Source organism: Heptranchias perlo, unplaced genomic scaffold, assembly GCF_035084215.1.
Source record: "Heptranchias perlo isolate sHepPer1 unplaced genomic scaffold, sHepPer1.hap1 HAP1_SCAFFOLD_330, whole genome shotgun sequence".
NCBI lineage: Eukaryota > Metazoa > Chordata > Chondrichthyes > Hexanchiformes > Hexanchidae > Heptranchias > Heptranchias perlo.
Window position 1 is genome coordinate 105,741 of NW_027139342.1, and position 22,330 is coordinate 128,070.

General features: G+C 49.7%; 1 protein-coding gene across 1 annotated transcript; it reads right to left on the reverse strand.

The window, feature by feature from the left end:
- Nucleotides 1–626: 626 nt before the first annotated feature.
- Nucleotides 627–19,458, reverse strand: LOC137311338 (E3 ubiquitin/ISG15 ligase TRIM25-like). Its single transcript, XM_067978619.1, has 7 exons — nucleotides 18,801–19,458; nucleotides 18,129–18,224; nucleotides 16,839–17,069; nucleotides 16,232–16,254; nucleotides 7,889–8,022; nucleotides 6,414–6,548; nucleotides 627–5,475 (listed from the first exon to the last, which is right to left on the reverse strand). Exons 1-7 carry the CDS (start codon nucleotides 19,359–19,361, stop codon nucleotides 4,955–4,957), a joined length of 1,701 nt encoding a protein of 566 aa, XP_067834720.1. The 5' UTR covers nucleotides 19,362–19,458; the 3' UTR covers nucleotides 627–4,954.
- Between the last annotated feature and the right edge of the window lie 2,872 nt (nucleotides 19,459–22,330).

Genomic DNA, 22,330 nt, shown 5'->3' on the forward strand with positions numbered 1-22,330 from the left:
AGGCCCTATCTGCCCTCTCAGGTGGATGTAAAAGATCCCACAGCACCATTTCAAAGAAGAGCAGTCTCCTGGTCAATGTTTATCCTCAATCAACATCACTAAAGCAGATTATCTGGTCATTATCACATTGCTGTTTATGGGATCTTGCTGTGTACAAATTGGCTGCTGCTTTTTCGACATTACAACAGTGACCACACTTCAAAAACACTTCATTGTCTGTAAAGTACTTTGGGACGTCCCGAGGTAGTGGAAGGCGCTATATAAATGCAAATCTTTCTTTCCTTTTGACTCTCACTGACACACTTCCCTTTCTTGCAGGCCCATTAGGCCAATTAGTGCAACACCTGTTGTGGGGAAGTTTCTCGAATAAGAACATAAGAAACAGGAGCAGGAGTGGGCCACACGGCCCCTCGAGCCTGCTCCGCCATTCAATAAGATCATGGCTGATCGTCAAACTCAACTCCACTTTCCCCATATCCTTTGATTCCCTCAGTATCCAAAAATCTTTCGATCCCAGTCTTGAATACACTCAACGACTGAGCATCAACATCTGTTATTAGGGACAGAGTGACTGTGGGGTTTTTAATTTACTCTTTAGGGTAATCAGAGGTAAGATCAAACAAGGCTTTAAACTTTTCTAACCAATTGGTTTTATTAATATTAAAATACCAGTTTTACAAGATAGAGATTGATACAAGCTTACTTAGAAGCACAACTCGAAACTCAGAATGGCCAATTCATCTGCTTCGGGAGACTGAGAGGTTAATTCTCCATCACCATCCTGTGCTGTGATCTTCTGGTCTGTCTCTGGTCTCTCTCGTGGACTGTCTCCTTCCATCTCACTAAAATGGCTGGTCTGAGACCCTTCTTGCTGCTCAAAACACACTGTTGTTCCTTTTCCACTCTCTCTCTCTTTCCCGTGGTTTAAACAAGTTGATACGACAGCATCTGATGTTTACAACAGCTTCTCACAGACTTTCAAGGCCTCACCGCTGTCTTATCTTTAACCGTCCAGACAGTCTGCTGAATAAGACTTTTCCAATGTGACCAACCTTCCCAGCATGCTCCCTAGAACAGTCAGTTTAACAGGTCCTTTGTTGAATTAATACTTTTAACCAAACTCAGCTCCTTTAGCAGGTCATTAATAACTGGGATTGAAAAGTCCAAAATCCTTCAGTGAGTGTGAGCGATCGAACAACTGACTTTAAATCATTCAATGAATCTGAATTGCACTCACCACAGATAAGGTTAAGAATTGTTGTTACAAGAAGTTTAATCACCGTGACATCGACACAAAAGTTCTTTCAAATACGACAAATGAAAGAAAAGTGTTCCAATCATAACAAGCTGTATAATAACAAAAAGTATAGACATGATTTTCACCCAAGGGTGCTGTCCCACATTATAGACGACCTCCCACCATTCATGATTCCCAAGGGGAGAGGTCCCCTTTTCAATCTCAGCATTACGTTGTTTCATGTGCACTGTCAGTCTATCAATATTAGGGGTTTTAAACTGCAGAAGTAATCTAAGAAAGTGGCTTTCCTTCTTACTTCTCAGTCTCAATCTTCAACAGCCCCTCCCTCCCCCTCCTTTGTGGGATCCTGGGGGCCTTATCCAAGGTCCTCATCTTGTTAGCATCACAGACCGATCTCCAGCCATTTGCTCTTCTAATCTAAGTTTCATTTGGTTAATATTACACATCATGATAGAGACAAAGAAAATCATAATACATTGTACAGAAAACTACAGAAACTCGGCTCCCCCAAATACTACCATATTATCAAGAAATCTTGGACTTCAAAGATCCTCCAGCTCCCCTTTTTCCCATTATCCATCTTGTGGATAATTCAGGCTAAGTATTATTTCTCCCCGGCCCTCAGTTGTCCCAATTTCATTGTGAACTCAATGAAACCCAACCCTGAATTCTGGAAATCCAAATTCTCTGCCCCTCTTTACTTTAATGTCAATCCCTCTGACAGGTACCAGTGTGTTTAACTCATGGAATCATAGAATCATAGAAGTTACAACATGGAAACAGGCCCTCCGGCCCAACATGTCCATGTCGCCCAGTTTATACCACTAAGCTCGTCCCAATTGCCTGCACTTGGCCCATATCCCTCTATACCCATCTTACCCATGTAACTGTCCAAATGCTTTTTAAAAGACAAAATTGTACCCGCCTCTACTACTGCCTCTGGCAGCTCGTTCCAGACACTCACCACCCTTTGAGTGAAAAAATTGCCCCTCTGGACCCTTTTGGATCTCTCCCCTCTCACCTGAAATCTATGTCCCCTCGTTATAGACTCCCCTACCTTTGGGAAAAGATTTTGACTATCTACCTTATCGATGCCCCTCATTATTTTATAGACTTCTATAAGATCACCCCTGAACCTCCTACTCTCCAGGGGAAAAAGTCCCAGTCTATCTAACCTCTCCCTATAAGTCAAACCATCAAGTCCCGGTAGCATCCTCGTAAATCTTTTCTGCACTCTTCCTAGTTTAATAATATCCTTTCTATAATAGGGTGACCAGAACTGTACACAACTCGATCCTGATTGTTTCATTAATTGGTCGGTTTATGGAGTTTGCGTCAGTGCCTTGATTAAAAAAAGTTTAGATCAGTAGTGACCCAGTAGATGTCCTCACTCTCCTGAGCACATTAACCATTTCATGTAGTGATGTTGTCAACGTGACTGAGCGTGTCTGAGACCCGTTCTTCAGGGCATCTTCATCATGCATTCCACATACGAGTTGCCTCACACGCAACATATCACATTTACACACAGCGGTTTCCCAAAATCATCCCAAACGTGACATCAAATACAAACCATTCCTGCACTTTCAGTCTGTCTTATCAACAGATCGGGGGGTGTCTGGAGGTCTTTGCTTATCTCCCCCTGCACGGTCCCGATGTCTCGGGTAGTGGCCAGGTTATAAAATATTCTTCTCACTGTTCAGTTTAAGCAAGGACACAACCATCTCCAAGAGAAAGCTGTCAATGAACTATTCTTAACTGCCCTTCCCTGACTTTCACTGGATTGTGCATTGATCCCTGATTGATGTCCTTTGGGGGTTGTTCCCAGGTGATCTTTGTTTCTCACCGGTCACTCACACATCTTTTCCCCGACCCGCTGGTTTTGGTCATCACAAAATGTCCCATTATCACCCATGGTCACCTGGGACACTGATTGTAGACCCCAATTTGTGGGGCAATTTTCCTGTTTATACCTCACACACTCAGTCACTTCCTCGTGTCTAATGAAGTTAAACATCCCATAATATTACCATTTCATGTTGGTCGTGAGCCCTGGAGGAACCTTACTGTCCAATAAACTAAAAATCATTACCCCATAAACCATAGATTAAAAGTTCCCAGTCTGGTCCAATCTATCAATACATTGACTTAGTTTAGGACAGATGTGTTACCCCCCTGGGCAGTCCCAGAAGCTCTCAGCGATGCCCAGGAGACCCCGGGGGTGGAATTAGTCTCTGGTGTTAGTGCAACACGGGCGATAGTGAATGGACAGCCCATTTTACACCCGGCACGATTTTCCTTTCCACTGAAGTCAGTGTAACTCGGGCTGTCGATTCACCATCGCTGTTTTGAGCAACGGCCAAAGAACAATTTCAACCCCAGCCTCAGATTTTCAGAGCAGCTCTTTAAAGGGACCGTGACCTGTCACTACCATCATTCACGACTGAGATTAATACAGTCACACCTGTCACTACTATCATTCACTACTGAGGTTAATACAGTCACACCTGTCACGACTATCATTCGCTACTGAGATTAATACAGTCACACCTGTCACTACTATCATTCACGACTGAGGTTAATAGTCACACCTGCCACTACCATCGTTCGCTGCTGAGATTAATACAGTCACAACTGTGACTACTATCATTCACTACTGATGTTAATAGTCACACCTGTCACTACTATCATTCACTACTGAGGTTAATACAGTCACACCAGTCACGACTATCATTCACCACTGAGATTAATACAGTCACACCTGCCACTACTATCATTCACTGCTGAGATTAATACAGTCACACCGGCCGTTACTGCGATTCATTACTGAGATTAATACAGTCACACCTGCCGTTACTACGATTCACCACTGAGTATAATAGTCACACCTGTCACTACTATCATTCACTACTAAGATTAATACAGTCACACCTGTCACTACTATCATTCACTGCTGAGATTAATACAGTCACACCGGCCGTTACTGCGATTCATTACTGAGATTAATACAGTCACACCGGCCGTTACTACGATTCATTACTGAGATTAATGCAGTCACACCTGCCGTTACTACGATTCATTACTGAGATTAATACAGTCACACCCGCCGTTACTACGATTCATTACTGAGATTAATACAGTCACACCGGCCGTTACTACGATTCATTACTGAGATTAATACAGTCAAACCCGCCGTTACTACGATTCATTACTGAGATTAATACAGTCACACCGGCCGTTACTACGATTCATTACTGAGATTAATCCCACTACAATTCTGGAACTAAAGTAAAATTAAACAACTGAAGAAAACAATCAATTGGAACAGAGCAGTGTCACACCTGGAAGTGACATCATCAGAGGGGCAGACAAGGAAGTGATGTCATCAGAGGGGGGCAGACCTGGAAGTGATGTCATCAGAGGGGGGCAGACCTGGAAGTGATGTCATCAGAGGGGGGCAGACCTGGAAGTGATGTCATCAGAGGGGCAGACCTGGAAGTGACATCATCAGAGGGGCAGACCTGGAAGTGACATCATCAGAGGGGCAGACCTGGAAGTGACATCATCAGAGGGGCAGACCTGGAAGTGACATCATCAGAGGGGCAAACTTGGAAGTGACATCATCAGAGCGGCAAACGTGGAAGTGATGTCACCTCAGGATCCAGAAGCAGGAAGTGATGTCATCCAATTCTCAGATTAATTTAACAGTTTTAGGGATTTGTTCCCACAATAAAATGCGGGAAACACGGGTTCAGTGAATGTGGTTTGAAATGTGTGTAAATGTCTCAGTGAGTCAGTGACCCGGTGAAATGACAGAGTCCCGGCCTCGTAGTCCAACTGAACTCGGATCCTGCTGTTGGACGGGGTCAGTGGGAGGTGAGTGAACTCGGAATTGTGATAGGCTGAGAGAAAATTATCAGAAAAAAATAAACACCAGGATTTACTGCTGTTCCCAAGATAAGAGCCTCTCCCCTTCCTCTCGACACTCCCACACACAATCCCTATTCCCCAGTCCTTCCCATCAGACTCCACATCCCAGGAATGGGATCCTGAGGAGAAACTCTGGGAGCAGAGGACTTGGGGATGGTCTTTAAACCTCTCTGGGTGAGGTGGGTAGGGCTGTTCCCGTTCAGTCCATGTTACTGATCTCAGATCATCAGACAGAACCAAGTTCCAGTTTACTGTCTTTGGATCCAGGCTCATCGGTGACCTTTGCCCTAGAGAGGGGAGAAGAGATTGGTCAGACAGGGTTATTCCACTCAGATCAATGATTGACAGCTGCAGGGTGGGAGAGTCAGTATTTCCCAGACAGTGTCAGCCCCATATTACCTCTTAGACTGGATTCATCCCATGTTAAATCAATGGCCTTCAATCAGAATCCCTGTTAAATAGCAGTGTGTGGGTCCCAGTGCTGTACACTCAGTGCAAACACTGCAGTGGAGACACACAGTCGCAGTCAGTTTAATCACACAAGCCCCTGGCACTGTGCTCACGTTCTCCCAGACACAATGGAGGGGATTCACCGACACACAACACATCCCACAGACTCACAGTTCCAGCCCCACAATCTCAGCACCGGCTGTACTGGGAACACACAGCTCACAGGAGTGTGCCCTGGGCTCTCTCCCTCCTGTTTCTGTCACATCCTGAATACAGGAGTGTGCCCTGGGCTCTCTCCCTCCTGTTACTCTCCAATCCTGAATACAGGAGTGTGCCCTGGGCTCTCTCCCTCCTGTTACTGTTCCATCCTGAATACAGGAGTGTGCCCTGGGCTCTCTCCCTCCTGTTACTGTCTCATCCTGAATACAGGAGTGTGCCCTGGGCTCTCTCCCTCCTGTTACTGTTCCATCCTGCCCACAGCTTGATTAAAGCCTCCATCAGTTTACAAACAGTACCGCGGATTGACCTGAGAATTCGGATGAATCTTATGACCCTTCGGTTAGTCGCTGTTCACTGTGAGTTCCCCAGGACCCCCCTCCAGCCCTGAGTCTGAGACTCGGACCAATTCCGAGTTGTGGAGAGGAAAGAGGTGCAGGAACTCGACCCTCGAATCCTCGGAGCTAAACCCTGACTGAAGAAACACCAGAGAAAAACAAAGAGTTAAACAGAAATGAATCACTGCCCCCGTGATCCTTGTGTAAGATTATAAACAGACCTTGGGATATTCCCGCTCTTCCCGTGATCCCAGTCGACAGCTGGAGGACGTTCCCTGGGACAGAGGCTGCCCCAGAGGAGCTGTGTGGGGGAGGAGTGACGTTCGATGGGCCCCTGTATTCGGTGGAAGCTGGCACTGTAAACAAAGCACACGGTGATTGGGAATTGTGACCCAGTGAGGTATAAAGACTCTGAGAAAAGGGCAGCAAATACTCGAAAACACTTGTTCTGTTGGACCCAGGAAGCCAATCGATGTGTGGGAACAAGTTAAGTCCTGTTTTGTCATCTCATCCACTGATTGGCTCTTGCTTCTGTATAGTTTTGCTTCATGATAAATACTAATTACTATTTTTCACCCACAGAGAACAAAACAGACCGACTGTGCATTGTGTAGAGTGAACCAGACAGCACGGGTGTGACAGACCCTAACACAGTGAAACTGACGGGGCAGGTATTACAGTCGGTGAAACCGACAGGAAAACGGGGTGTGAATTACAGAGTGAAACAGATCAGTCAAGTATTAGAGAGTGGAACAGATAGGGCGGGTATTAAAGGGAATGGAATAGAGAGTCACAGTAATACAGAGAGTGAAACAGACAGGGCAGGGATGGGAACAATTCAATAAATAAATCCTTTTGATGCCAACTGTGGGAACAGTCAATGTTCCTTAAATCAGTCAGCATCAGGACCTCCATTGATTTCAATCTCTCACTCTCACTGTGTCTGTTTATATTTGTGTATTTATTGTCTCTATATCTGTCTGTGTCTGTCTTTGGCTCTGTGACAGGGCGTGTGTGTCTGCGTGAGTCTCTGTGACGGGGCGTGTGTGTCTGTGTGAGTCTCTGTGACAGGGCGTGTGTGTCTGTGTGAGTCTCTGTGACTGGGCGTGTGTGTCTGTGTGACTCTCTGACGGGGCGTGTGTGTCTGTGTGAGTCTCTGTGACAGGGCGTGTGTGTCTGCGTGAGTGTCTGTGACAGGGCGTGTGTGTCTGTGTGAGTCTCTGTGACGGGGCGTGTGTGTCTGTGTGAGTCTCTGTGACGGGGCGTGTGTGTCTGTGTGAGTCTCTGTGACAGGGCGTGTGTGTCTGTGTGAGTCTCTGTGACAGGGCGTGTGTGTCTGTGTGAGTCTCTGTGACTGGGCGTGTGTGTCTGTGTGAGTCTCTGACAGGGCGTGTGTGTCTGTGTGAGTCTCTGTGACAGGGCGTGTGTGTCTGTGTGAGTCTCTGTGACAGGGCGTGTGTGTCTGTGTGAGTCTGTGACAGGGCGTGTGTGTCTGTGTGAGTCTCTGTGACAGGGCGTGTGTGTCTGCGTGAGTCTCTGACAGGGCGTGTGTGTCTGTGTGAGTCTCTGTGACAGGGCGTGTGTGTCTGTGTCTTTGTAAGTTACTGAATTATTTTGGATATTCCCAGCTGTCTGAACACAACTAACCCGACCTGTTCTCAGTCCCTTATATTGGAGAAAAGCTGCACGTTCTTACCAATGATTCCCAGTATGTCTGAGTGATACTTTTCTGATCCATTCAGCCTCTTCTGGATAAGTTGAGATATATTGGACAGGTTCAGGGTGAGCGCTGGAACATCTGGGTCTGTGACTCTCTGAGTCTCAGTCACTCTGGAATGAAAGAGGAGAGAATGTTTTTATCAGTGGGGACATTTCAGATCAGAAACCCAAAGGGGAACGAGTGATCAGTGCAACAACCTGCACCCCTTCTAATGCTCGTACTGAGACCCCGCAGCAACCCATCGTGAAAATGGCAGAATCCTGGGATTTGCAGTCTCCCTGCATTCACACTGATCTCCACACGTGCAGTGGGATCCTGGTTTGCTGCCACTTCAGCTCAGTTTGTGATTTTCAAAGCCGCCTGCGTTCAGTCCAGTTTTTCTGTACTGGAGCCCTCATCTTTCCATTATTAATAATTATTATTATCCCGAGGGTCTCCAGTCTGTGCTCCCCCCTCCAATCATGTGAAGTGAGGAGAGGAGAAGGAACAGCCTCCCAGGGACCTGGGATCGGTGGGATTCCCTCACAGAGGCCAGGATTTTAATCTGCCTGTGGGATGGCAGCGGGGGGTCAAGGGGCCTGCGGGAAACCCAAAAAATTAATCCCTACCTTTCCCCACACGATCGCGACTTAATTGATGGCCCTTAACGTTGGTGGCGGGTTTGCCGTCTGAAAGATGCGCAGCGGGCGGACTGCGCACCCACATGACCTGCTGTCAGTTGGAGTGTCCGTATTTAAAGGGCCATTGATGCAATGACTTTCTGCACAAAGGAACAACCAGGCAGAATGGAGCAGCAGAGGGACAAGGCAGCTCCACGATTTAGTGACTCCTCACTTGAGGTGCTGCTGGCCGGGGAGAGGAGGAGGAGGGAAATATTTTACCTGGCGGACAGGAGGAAGTGGCCTGCCTCTGTCACCAAGAAGGCCTGGCTCGAGGTGGCTGAGGAGGTGACCAGCAGGAGCAACATCTCCCGCACTTGGGTTCAGTTCAGGAAGCGTTTCAATGACCTAACCAGGTCAGCAAAAGTGAGTACACTTCCTGATTCTCCTGCAATCCGTGGTGCACATCACTCCCCCACCCTCACCCCCTCTCACTCTGCACTGCCATCACATCACTCCTCACACCCACTTAAGGCTCATCCTCAACTTACCTTCACTTCCTCAGCACTTCCTCACCTCCCCATTAGTCCCCCCACCACTACCACTCACCCCAATCCTCATCCAATGTGATGTCTCTGTCTGATACTCACCCTCTGATGCACCTCTTTCACGGTCAGCCTCACCCAAAGCAATGCATTCATTGGCTGACCACTTCACCCTCACTCACTCACACGTCTGCACTTTCTCCCCTCGTAGGAGAAGAGCTCAAAATACACGGGAGAGGGTGAGGACTGGAGGGGGGGCCACAACTAATAGTGGTCCTCACAGAGGTGGAGGAGGAGGCCCTGCAGATCAGTCGCACCCTCGAGTGCCTGTCCATCGGGGACGGCGAGACTGGCCCCCCACAAACATCTGGTGACACAACTTTAACATTCATCACACACAACATGAATTGATGTTAACAATGATTGGCATGTTGAACACCTCAGTATGCTCATCGCAACATGACACATCTGTGATGATGCTTAATATTGCCTTCTGTTCTCTCACAGGCCCTTGAATGACTGCAGTAACGGCAGAGGGCGATTCCTCAGAGGAGCTCCCGGCCTCTGAGGGTGCACCATCACATCTTAGTGAGCCATCCACCAGCGCAGATACTCACACCTCGATGGTCCTAATAGTGAGTTTGTTGGGTTGGCACCTGGTGAGTCACCATACACAAGTGAGCACGAGCAGACACTGGTGGCAGAGGCAGCTGTGGAGAGTCCGTGTCGTTGGGAACTCTCCTCTCCTCTCCAGACTCTGCTCAGCTGGACGCAGATGCTGAACTCCGGGGACCATCCTTTGAAAAGAGAATGATCGAGGGACAGCAGCACATTTACGAGGTACTGGAATAGCGGAGAGGATGGAGGAGTCCAACTCCTGCATGAGTGGAATGGTGGCACAGATACAGGAGGGAATCTCTGAGATACTGTCACAGGGACGTGCTAGAATATCTGAGATTTTCAGAGGTGAGGTGAGAGTGACTGCCCTTGACATCAAGGCAGCATTTGACCGAGTGTGGCACCAAGGAGCCAGAGTAAAATTGAAGTCAATGGGAATCAGGGGGAAAACTCTCCAGTCGCTGGAGTCATACCGAGCACAAAGGAAGATGGTAGTGGTTGTTGGAGGCCAATCATCTCAGCCCCAGGACATTGCTGCAGGAGTTCCTCAGGGCAGTGTCCGAGGCCCAACCATCTTCAGCTGCTTCATCAATGACCTTCCCTCCATCATAAGGTCAGAAATGGGGATGTTCGCTGATGACTGCACAGTGTTCAGTTCCATTCGCAACCCCTCAAATAATGAAGCAGTCCGAGCCCGCATGCAGCAAGACCTGGACAACATCCAGGCTTGAGCTCATAAGTGGCAAGTAACATTCGCGCCAGGTAAGTGCCAGGCAATGACCATCTCCAACAAGAGAGAATCTAACCACCTCCCCTTGACATTCAACGGCATTACCATCGCCGAATCCCCCACCATCAACATCCTGGGGGTCACCATTGACCAGAAACTTAACTGGACCAGCCATATAAATACTGTGGCTACGAGAGCAGGTCAGAGGCTGGGTATTTTGCGGCGAGTGACTCACCTCCTGACTCCCCAAAGCCTTTCCACCATCTACAAGGCACAAGTCAGGAGTGTGATGGAATACTCTCCACTTGCTTGGATGAGTGCAGCTCCTACAACACTCAAGAAGCTCGACACCATCCAAGATAAAGCAGCCCGCTTGATTGGCACCCCATCCACCACCCTAAACATTCACTCCATTCACCACCGGCGCACTGTGGCTGCAGTGTGTACCATCCACAGGATGCACTGCAGCAACTCACCAAGGCTTCTTCGACAGCACCTCCCAAACCCGCAACCTCTACCACCTAGAAGGACAAGAGCAGCAGGCACATGGGAACAACACCACCTGCACGTTCCCCTCCAAGTCACACACCATCCCGACTTGGAAATATATCGCCGTTCCTTCATTGTCGCTGGGTCAAAATCCTGGAACTCCCTTCCTAATAGCACTGTGGGAGAACCGTCACCACACGGACTGCAGCGGTTCAAGAAGGCAGCTCACCACCACCTTCTCAAGGGCAATTAGGGATGGGCAATAAATGCTGGCCTCGCCAGTGACGCCCACATCCCATGAACGAATAAAAAAAAACATGTGGGAATATCTGAGATAGTGGCACGGGTAATTGCGGGAATATCTGAGATAGTGTCACAGGTACGTGCGGGAATATCTGAGACAGTGTCACAGATAATTGCGGGAATATCTGAGATAGTGTCACAGGTACGTGAGGGAATATCTGAGATAGTGTCACAGGTAAGTGCGGGAACGTCTGCGATGGAGAGAAGGCGAGCCTCCATTGAGCTTCAAGCACGGCTCACAAATGAGTCCATTCAGGCCCTGACAATGGGCTTTCGGACTATGGATGCCAACATGTCTGCTACCATAAACAGGCAGACAGAAACTTTAGAAGTGGCCTTACCAGGCATCACACATATCCTCCAAACTGTTGTCAGCAGGGTGGTAGGAGTGATGTGGCCCTGACCCAGGAGAGGGATGTTGGCAAAAGGGGACATGGAAGTGGGGACACCACTCAAAGCGTTCCCATGTCTCACCCTTTGCCCCCCTCTCAACCAGTACCCACAATGCTGCCTCCTCTCCAGGTTGCTGAGTCTGCCCCTGAACAGGTGCAGGTGGAGCAGTCTTTGGAGGGGCCCTCATAGGCTCCAAAACCCAGACAGCGTCGGCCGAGAGCATCTTAACAGTCAGGCTATGAATCTGAGCAACCTGCCACTACCTCTGTTACAGCCACAGGGGATGCACCAGGTAGAAGTGGGAGGAAGAGGAAGGCGAAGGTTTTGTGATCACCGGGGGTTTGCACAAGAGTGTCTGACAGACTGTCAGGTTTATCATTTATATTTGGTTTTTGTTAAATTCACATTAAATGTTATCATTCTCACCACTACTGCCACATCTTGCCCATTCTTGAGTCCCTTTTGTGATCGGGCCCTTTCATGTGCTTCATCATGAACGGTGAGACTTGATGCCACCCAGTGGGTGCGTTTACAGTGGGTGTATGTGTGGTTGTTGGACTGTTTTGTGTGGGCCGGGGGTCCTGGTGTTGGTGGTGCTCGTTCCAGGTGGTCTGAGGACTGGACTATCCTCACTTTGCAGATGTCCTTCTGAGAATCGGTCAAATATCAGTGACTCCTTGGCCTCATGAGCAGCCACCCTCCTCGTCCTGATCCTCGTCCTCCTGCCCCTCCTCCTCAATGTTGATTGCTGGGGCCTCATCCACTGGTAATCCTCTCTGTTGTGCGATGTTGTGCAGGACACAACAGACGACTATAATTCTACCCACTCTCGCTGGTGCGTATTGAAGCTCTCCCCCAGATCGACCCAGGCACCTGAAGCCCATCACATCGCATGTTCAACGACAGACCTGGTGGTGATGTGACTGTCGTTGTACTGACTCTGTGCCTTGCTGATTGGGTTTCTCACAGGTATCATGAGCCATGTCAGCAGGAGGTTTCCCTTGTTTCCGAGGAGCCAGTCCTTAAGTCTGTTTGGTGCGTGGAAGAGGGCCGGGATGTTGGATTCCCGCAGAATGAAGGAATCATGGCAGCTGCCAGGGAATCTGGTGCACACGTGAAGAAATCATTTCCGGTGATCACAAACGAGCTGCATGTTGAGGGAGTGATATCCCTTTCTGTTGGTGAACAGTCCTGGCTCGTGTGGAGGTGCTCGGATTTCTACGTGTGTGCAATCAATTGCACCCTGTACCCGTGGGAAGCCAGCACAGTGAGTGGAAACCCACTGCCCTCTCCGTCTGGCTGAGATCGTCCATGGGGAAGTTGACGTAGTGAGACACCCTGCAAAACAAACCATCGGAGACCTGTCTTATGCACTTGAGGGCAGACAAATGAGAGACCCCGATGATGTCACCGGTGACACCCTGGAAGGATCCGGAAGTGAAGGAGTTAAGGGCAGTGGTGACTTTAACTGCGACGGGCAATGCGATGCCACCAGGCCCAGCCGGGAGCAGCTCTGCATGAAGGAGGCTGCAGATGTCTGCGACCACCTGGTGACTCACTCTCAGCCTCCGTATGCACTGCTCCTCAGAGAGGTCCAGGAAGCTCAGCCTCGGTCTGTAGACCCTCTCACGAGGGTAATGCCTCCTGCGATGTCAGGCCCTCTGTTGTTCCCCTCTCTGCTCTTGTGCGGGCCCCTGTGACGTACCTCTGTCTTGTGGAGCTGCAAGTGGTGGATCTGCAGGCCGTGCCTGGCGAGGATGATGATGTGCCTCCTCCTCGGATATACTGGTGAATGCAGCCATCGCCCCCCCCATCCTGATGTTGTCAGTTTGAGGGGGTCCAAAATGTAGGTAAATATGTGTAAACAGAACAATTCTGAGTGTGAACCAAGAATTCTCAGACGAAACACAAAGAACTCCCAGCCAATAGTTTGTCTGAGAGAACTGAGTGCCCTGCTGCAATAACTCACCTTTTATCCCCATCTGTCAAACAGGGATTTCAATGGCCAAATGGCTGCCGGCTGCAACTCACCTCCGTTTCCATGGCGTGCTTCACACAGCACAGGAAACACATTGAGGCAGCGTTGATATCGTTTCCCTGCATCAATAAAATGGAAATCACAATTCCAAGGACTTTAACTCCGTTAATTGTGGGTTTAAATATCGTCCCGTCCCAGCTTCCTGAACCCCGCGCACCCAGGTGGCTCTGGGTCGGACGTGTTTTTCAGCGGGTTGGAGCCAGGATTCCTTCCCGCTCCGGAAATCCCCGATTTTGTTTGCCCCCCGCCCCCAACCCACCCGGACCTCGGAGATAAAATCGTGGCCAGAGGGTCCAATCACAGTGACATTACTGGGAAATCTCAGCACTGACTCATTTCTCTGTTAGTGGATAGAATGAGCCAATCACAACACATTTTACTGTCACTCTGACACTGGGACCTGCCCCTCTCCTCATTTCTCCATGGGCTGGTTGATGGAACAAGCCAATCACACAGCACTTACTGACCCAATGGAATAAAGTTGTCACTGACACACATGGAGCCTTTCGGAAGCCTCGGTTAGATACAGGTCACTGCAGGTTTCTCTCTCTCTCACTTCCTGTCTAACAGGTTCCTGAGAAGCTCGACACACCGATGGAACAGCCCAGGTCACTCAATAACAACAACAACTTGCATTTATATAGCGCCTTTAAAGTAGTGAAATGTCCAGGGGGCTTCACACTGAGCCACATAAGGAGATATTAGGTCAGGTGACGAAAAGCTTGGTCAAAGAGGTAGGTTTGAAGGAGCATCTTTCGGAAGGAGAGGTAGAGAGGGGGGAGAGATTTAGGGAGGGAATTCCAGACCTTCGGGCCGAGGCATCTGAAGGCACGGCCACCAATGGTCGGGCGAAGGAAATCGGGGATGAACAAAAGGCCAGAATTGGAGGAATGCAGAGTTCTCTGGTCAGTGGACTGGTCAGGTCGGCAGAAAAGTGACAAATGGAATTCAATCTGGAGAAGTGTGAGGCAATGCATTTGGGGAGGGCAAACAAGGCAAGGGAATACACAATAAATAGTAGGATACTGAGAAGTGTAGAGGAACAGAGGGACCTTGGAGTGCATGTCCACAGATCACTGAAGGTAGCAGGACAGTTAGATAAGGTGGTTAAGAAGGCAAAGGGGAAACTTTCCTTTATTAACTGAGGCACAGAATATAAGAGCAGGGAGGTTATGCTAGAACTGTATAAAACACGAGTTGGGCCTCAACTAGAGTACAGTGCACAGTTCTGGTCACCACATGATAGGAAAGATGTGATTGCACTGGACAGAGTACAGAGGAGATTTACGAGGATGTTGCCAAGATTGGAGAATTTTAGGTATGAGGAAAGATTGGATAGGCTGGGACTGTTTTCTTTGGAACAGAGGAGGCTGAGGAGAGATTTAATTGAGGTGTATAAAATTATGAGGGGCCTGGATAGAGTGGATAGGAAGGACCTATTTCCCTTCGCAGAGAGGTCAATAACCAGGGGGCATAGAATTTAAGTAATTGGTAGAAGTATTAGAGGGGAGTTGAGGAGAAGATTTTTCACCCAGAGTGTGGTGGGGGTCTGGAACTCACTGCCCGAAAGGGTGGGAGAGGCAGAAACCCTCATTGCATTTAAAAAGTACTTGGACATGCACTTGAAGTGCCGTAACCTACAGGGCTACGGACCAAGAGTTGGAAAGTGGGATTAGGCTGGATTGCTCTTTTTTGGCAAGCACGGACATGATGGGCCAAATGGCCTCCTTCTGTGCCATAAATTTCTCTCATTCTATGATTGTATTATTCTCAGGGGGTTGTCGGGCTGGAGGAGGTTACAGGGATTGGGAGGGGCGAGGCCACGGAGGGATTTAAAACAAGGATGAGAATTTGAAATTCGAGGCGTTGCTGGACCAGGAGTCAATGTGGGTCAGTGAGCAGAGGGTGATGGGTGAACGGGACTTGGTGCGAGTTAGGATACGGGCAGCAGAGTTTTGGATCAGCTGAAGGTCATGGCGGGTGGAAGATGGGAGGCCGGACAGGAGAGAATTGGAAAAGTCGAGTCCAGAGGTAACAATAGCACGGATGAGGGTTTCAGCAGCAGATGCTGAGACAGGTGATATTATGGGGTGGAAGTAGGAGGTGTTGGTGATGGAGAGGAAATGGGGTCGGAGGCTCAGCTCAGGGTCAAATAGAACGCCGAGGTTGTGAACAGTCTGGTTCAGACTCAGACAGTGGCCAGGGAGGGGGATGGAGTCGGTGACTAGGGAACGGAGTTTGTGGTGGGGACCGAAGACAATGGCTTCGAACTTCCCAATATTGAATTGGAGGAAATTTCACCTCATCCAATACTGGATGTCGGACAAGCAGCGTAACAAATCAGATGCTGTGGAGGGGTCGAGAGAGGTGGTGGTGAGGTAGAGCTGGGGGTCGTCAGTGTACATGTGGAATCTCCCATTTCCCACAGGCTGCCTGAGCCAATAACCCCTCAAACCACAGTTAAACATCACTCAATATTCCCACCATTTGAAAGCACCTTATCTGGGAAGGTTTCCAAGCGGTGATTCTACTTTCACTCTTCTCCCAGATACAGGGGAAGGTTCCCTATCAGCAGCAGGTACTGTATGACTGAGAGGAACTTACCTGGAAAGGAGCTGCTTCGAGTTCTGTGAATAAAGAGAGGAGATCAAATCAGTCAACGAACAAATCAACACCCAATGGAATCAAAGAGTGAATTTGGGATTGAGAGTAAAGAGTTCAGTGTATAACAGTAGGTGGGGCCAGTCACAGGAATGGGCAATAATCCCACATTTCACTGCACTCCATCCTGGGGCAGCGCCAACACTCCGAGGGCAGGGCTGAGGAGGCAGCGCCAACACTCCCAGGGCAGGGCTGAGGGGGCAGCGCCAACACTCCCAGGGCAGGGCCGAGGGGGCAGCGCCAACACTCCCAGGGCAGGGCCGAGGGGGCAGCGCCAACTCTCCCAGGGCAGGGCTGAGGGGGCAGCGCCAACGCTCCCAGGGCAGGGCTGAGGGGGCAGCGCCAACGCTCCCAGGGCAGGGCTGAGGGGGCAGCGCCAACACTCCCAGGGCAGGGCTGAGGGGGCAGCGCCAACACTCCCAGGGCAGGGCAGAGGGGGCAGCGCCAATTCTGGGCCCCATCAACAATCTTCAAACAATTCAGCCCTCTCACCAGCCTCACAGAAACGCCCCATTCCCCAGACATGGCCCTGTTTGTATTGAAGATGTACCTGAATAAAGGAGAGATGGTCCCTCTGTACCAGACTCTGGGTTTCTCCATCTATTAATGTAATCTGTTCCATCCTCTTGTTTAATGCTTCAGAACAGCTTCTAATCTGAGAGAGAGCTCGGAGACCCTCCTCATCGATCAGTTTCAGTGCGTATTCTTCATCTTCTTCCAGCTGTCTCCTCCATTCAGAGAAGCTCTTCAATAGCTTTCCTTTCAGCTCATTGATCCGTGTCTGAAACCCAAACCAACTCTCATTACAAACGGCCCTTCCACACAGCTCTTACCCTGAGTACACGGCACTTTCCAGGGACGGGACAGTTTGTTTCGATCACTACTCGATCACCGTTAAAGATGGACAAGCAGTGGGGGAGAAAACAGAGTTCAACGAGTGTTGCCTTGAGCCTTGAGTTTAACAGAAAGAGCACTGTATTTAGACTGTGTATGGCACTGCCACCTGGTCCATGCACACCTGTAGTGATGGGTCCAGTTTTGGTGCCCCCACCTGGTGAAGGAGATTGAGACTCTGGAGAGGACGGTGGCCAGAATGACACGTAGTCTGGTGGATTTTAGTTCTGAGGATCAGCTCCAAGAGGGAGGGCGATTTAGAGAAAGGCAGGCCGAGAGGGACATGATTGAGGTTTTTAAAATGATCGAGGGATTATTGGACTCACTCGTTGGGTGAGGTACTTGAGATGGATCGGGATGGTAGGACCAGAGGGCCTGTGTATAAAATCCATAGGCACAGAGTTAGGTTAGACCCCAGAGTCCTCGATCTCTGGAACAGACTCCCTGAACACGTGGGGGGTATGGAGTCACTCCCACCCTTTAAAAGGGAGCTGGGGAGGAATTTCCCAGAGTTTGTCCTGAATTGTCTGCAGGTGTTTTTTCTCTCTTCTGTTTGCCTTTCCCAGGTGAGTACATGGTTCGGGGTGGATCAGTGGTGTGTGTGATTGAACCCTGTCTGCATGGGGCAGGCTCGCTGGGATTAATGGTCTTTTCTTCCTCTTCCTTTCTGTGTTCATCTGATACAGGCTTCAGGGCAAGTCTCCAACTCCCAGCCTCTGACTGTGTCTGTTTCAGGAAATCCAGTGCCCAAGTGATGTAATAATATTCCCTGGGAGGTGCAGGGAGAGTTAAGCAGCTCCCCCTCACATCAAACACACGGGGAACTCAGTGTAATCAGTGACTCGGCCCCAACACAACCAGCCTGGTTTGGAAGGCCTGTTTCTGATGTGCTCATTGACTCAGCGGGGAGAGGAACCCTTTCTAAATCCAGTCCCACTTTACCCACCTTTATTTCAGCTTCTGATCTCTCCAAGTCTCGCTGTTTGCTGGAACAATTCTGCTGGACTCCCTGAAGACTCTCGATTTCTCTCTCCAATTCTTCCTGTAAAGGCAATTGGAAAGTGTTTAAAAGGGATTCAAACTGGAATGTAAAAGGGAAATGATTCCGTTCCAGGAGTGACCCCACTGGGTGTGGATAGAAAGTGGTTTGGGGGATTCTCAGTGTCTGAGCCCTGAGCAGAAATATTCCCTTCTGTGGCTCTCAGTAAAGAGACGCTCCCTGCCCTGTATAAACTGAGGAACCACACACACACCGGCTTCTTTTCACACTGACTCACCGTGTGCTGCATTTTCACATGGACTCAGCTCCTCCATTTCCAGGAATCAGCCGAGGGGAAAGGGAGACAGACTCAGTCACACCAGCATTTCTCAAACACCAATTCCCTCTTGTTGTGAGTCTCCCACCGTGGGTGTCCCTCACTCCCCCCACTGGTGATGGTCCTCTCCCTGCTGGTCAGATGGCAGAATACCCCAGTGTTACACAGGGCTACAACATGCTCTGCTCCACAGCCCTATGCCATGGAGTGCCAGTTCTCACAGGTGCCCACACAGTGAATTACTGAGCTCTACAGGAAAACTCTCCCTCACTGTATTTAATATCAGGAATTGTGTCACTCACCTTAATTACAGCTTGTGCCTGATCCAGGCTCAGCAGTGTGTGGGATTTATGTTTCCCTATTATTATACAGGAAACACACACACACTCTGCATCATCTTTACAGTAGAATTCAAGAACCTTCTTATGGTCAACGCACTGCCTGTCTGTAAGATCAGCCACAGGTTCGATTAGGGTGTGATCTTTGTAGGCCTCTTTCAGTGAATGTGGTTTTAAATGAAGGGAGCAAAAGGAAGCTTCACATTTCAGACACGTCTTGACAGCTGGGGATGGATTCTCGATGCAGTACTCACACGCGACACGGGATGATTTAGCAAGAGGCTGTGACCGCTTGTATTTTTCCACAATATTACACAGCGTGAAGCTTCTCTTCAGACTGGGCCTGGGGTTGAATTTCTGGCGACACTGAGGACACTCAAACCCTTCTGGGCCTGGTGTCTGGGCCCAAACTCCCTCAATACATTTCAAACAGAAACTGTGCTGACAGGACAACACCACCGGGTCCTGGTACACCTGGAGACACACAGCACAGGTTAATTCATCCTCTAAAGCTCCGGGCTCCATTCCTACAGCTCCTGAAGCAGCTTTCACACAGAACAAGAGAGAGCGAGGAACCAGAGCAGGAAGTGAAATTCTTATAAACACTCGGTCTGGGGAGTGACAATGTGAGTTTCATTTCCTGATTGACTCTGTCTGAAGATTAACCCTTTCAGGCCTGCAGCAGCAGTTCAGAAACAAAATCAGAAACACAAGATTACAATTTTACAAAATGGATCCAGAATACAGCAAACTGGGCTCAGTAAACACAAACCAAAAACTAATCAGCTCAGACCAGACCCAAAATGGTTTAAGAAGCAAATTAAAACTGATATAAAGAGGAAAAAATAACCTTTACAAATCCTGCAGAGAGGAAGGTGAAGGAGATTTCTGGGAGGAATAGAAAAATATACAGAAAAAGTTAAAAGGTTCATCAGAGGGGCAAAGAGAGATCATGAACTCCATCTTCTCATAATGAAGTCCACGTGTTTATCATCTTTCCTCTCTCTCTTCCCCCCCCCCAATTTTTAATGATTAATTTCCACCCTCTTCCTCCTCAGGAGGCAATAACCCAAAGTCTAGTTCCAGCCCAACAGGCAGTGTTTGCCTCCAGGACCTCACCCTCACGTGGCCAGCATTCATATGTAAACTTGGACATCGAGTACTGACAGGGTATTTGGCCGTGGAGAGAATCACAGCTCAGCCCAAGCCTGTTTTTTATTTCTCTCTCTCACTCGTGCTCTGTCTCTCATAGGAACAGGAGTAGGCCATTCAGCCCCTCGAGCCTGTTCCGCCATTCAATCAGATCATGGCTGATCTGTATCCTAACTCCATTTACCCACCTTGGCTCCATATCCCTTAATTATTCATTGAGCGACTATCTCCTGCTTTTAGTGGGAGAGAGTTCCACACTTCCACCACCCTTTGTGTGAAGAAGTGTTTCCTAACTTCTCTCCTGAATGGCCTGGCTCTGATTTTAAGGTTATGTCCCCTTGTCCTCGACTCCCCCACCAGCGGAAAAAGTTTCTCTCTATCTACCCGATCAATTCCTTTCAAAATCCGAAATCAAATCACCCCTTAACCTTCAATATTCCAGGGAATTCAAGCCTAGTTTATGTAATCTCTCCTCATCATCTAACCCGTGGTATGTTTTGAAGTGCAGTCAATGTTGTGAGCTGGAAACACAGCAGCCAATCTGTGCACAGCAAGATCCCACAAACAGCAATGTGATAATGAGCAGATAATGTGTTTTGCTGGTGTTGATCGAGGGATAAATAGTATTCAGTCCTGCACTGGAGTGTCAGCCTAGATTTAGTGCTCCAGTCCCTGGAGTGGGACTTGAACCATCACATTGTGACTCCCGAGGCGAGAGTGCTCACACTGAGCCACGGCTCACACCCACATTCATTACTGAGGGAAACACTTCAACAGATTCAGTTTGTGCTGTTTTATTTATGATCCTTTGTACAAAATGTGGTTCTAAATCCTGTGAGACGGTTGTTTAATAAAAGGTGGTGTTGGTGAAAGTGCCTTTGATTTGCTGCATGAGTCCTGTGTGTAATGACAGTCCCTGGACTATAATACTGGGCCAGGATTGGGGTTTGTTATGTGAGGAAAGAGAATGGGATTTCTCTCCTAATCCTTTCTCCCTGAAGACAAGGTGGACAGAGGCTGGGGTTTGGTTCCCGAGGCCCCGGCAGTCCGACCCCACCTCATCCAAATGAGCGCTGATGGATGAGCCTCGACGGGGAGTGGAGACAGGAGACTTGAGCAGGATGTCTGGGGGAGGGGGGCGAGGCATCATTGCCGGCCTCGGGGAACATCCAGACAGGCCTGGTTTCCGGCAGGAGTCCCTGGATAATGAGAGTGATCAGGAGCAAGGCCCGGGATCATTTCTCCCGCTCCCCTCCCCTCCCCTCCTCACACCAAAAGCCCAAAACCTCAAGGGAACTGATCAGAAGCCCGGGATCAAATCTGGGCCATTCGCGGTCTATTCGGGTCACTGCCCCAGTGAGCGGGGGATTGACCGCGCTCCATGTCGGGGGATCTGATCAGAAGCCGATTACAATTTACTCACAATCAACGGCATTGACTCTCAGCTCACAACTCGCAGCGCGGGCCCGCCCCGCGCGCTCCCGCTCACCCCGCCCCGCGCGCTCCCGCTCACCCCGCCCCCGCGCGCTCCCGCTCACCCCGCCCCCGCGCGCTCCCCGCCCCCGCTCCCCGCGCGCTCCCGCTCACCCCGCCCCGCGCGCTCCCGCTCACCGCCCCGCGCGCTCCCGCTCACCCCCCCGCCCCCGCGCGCTCCCGCTCACCCCGCCCCGCGCGCTCCCGCTCACCCCGTCCCGCCCCGCCCCGCTCACCCCCGCTCACCGCCCCGCGCGCTCCCGCTCACCCCGCCCCCGCTCCCCGCCCCGCGCGCTCCCGCTCACCCCGCCCCCGCGCGCTCCCGCTCACCCCCCGCCCAGCGCGCTCCCGCTCACCGCCCCGCCCCGCGCGCCCCCGCTCACCGCCCCGCGCGCTCCCGCTCACCCCCGCTCACCCCCGCTCACCGCGCGCCGCCATCGAGCAGCGGACTGTGATCAGGGGGAGAGCGGGAATATTCCCAGGTTTGTTTATAATCTTAAACCGGGATCAGGAATTTCTATTTGACCCTTTATTTGTTGATTTGACCCTTTATTTGTTGATTTGACCCTTTATTTGATGATTTGACCCTTTATTTGTTGATTTGACCCTTTATTTGATGATTTGACCCTTTATTTGATGATTTGACCCTTTATTTCTTGATTTGACCCTTTATTTGATGATTTGACCCTTTATTTGATGATTTGACCCTTTATTTGATGATTTGACCCTTTATTTCCCGGTGCTGTTTCCTCAGTCCGGGTTCAGTGTGAGGGATTCGAGGGTCGAGTTCCTGCTCCTGTTCCCTCCTCACAGCTTGGAATTGGTCCTAGTCTCAGACCCGGGTCTGGAGGGAGTGTTGGTGAATTCAG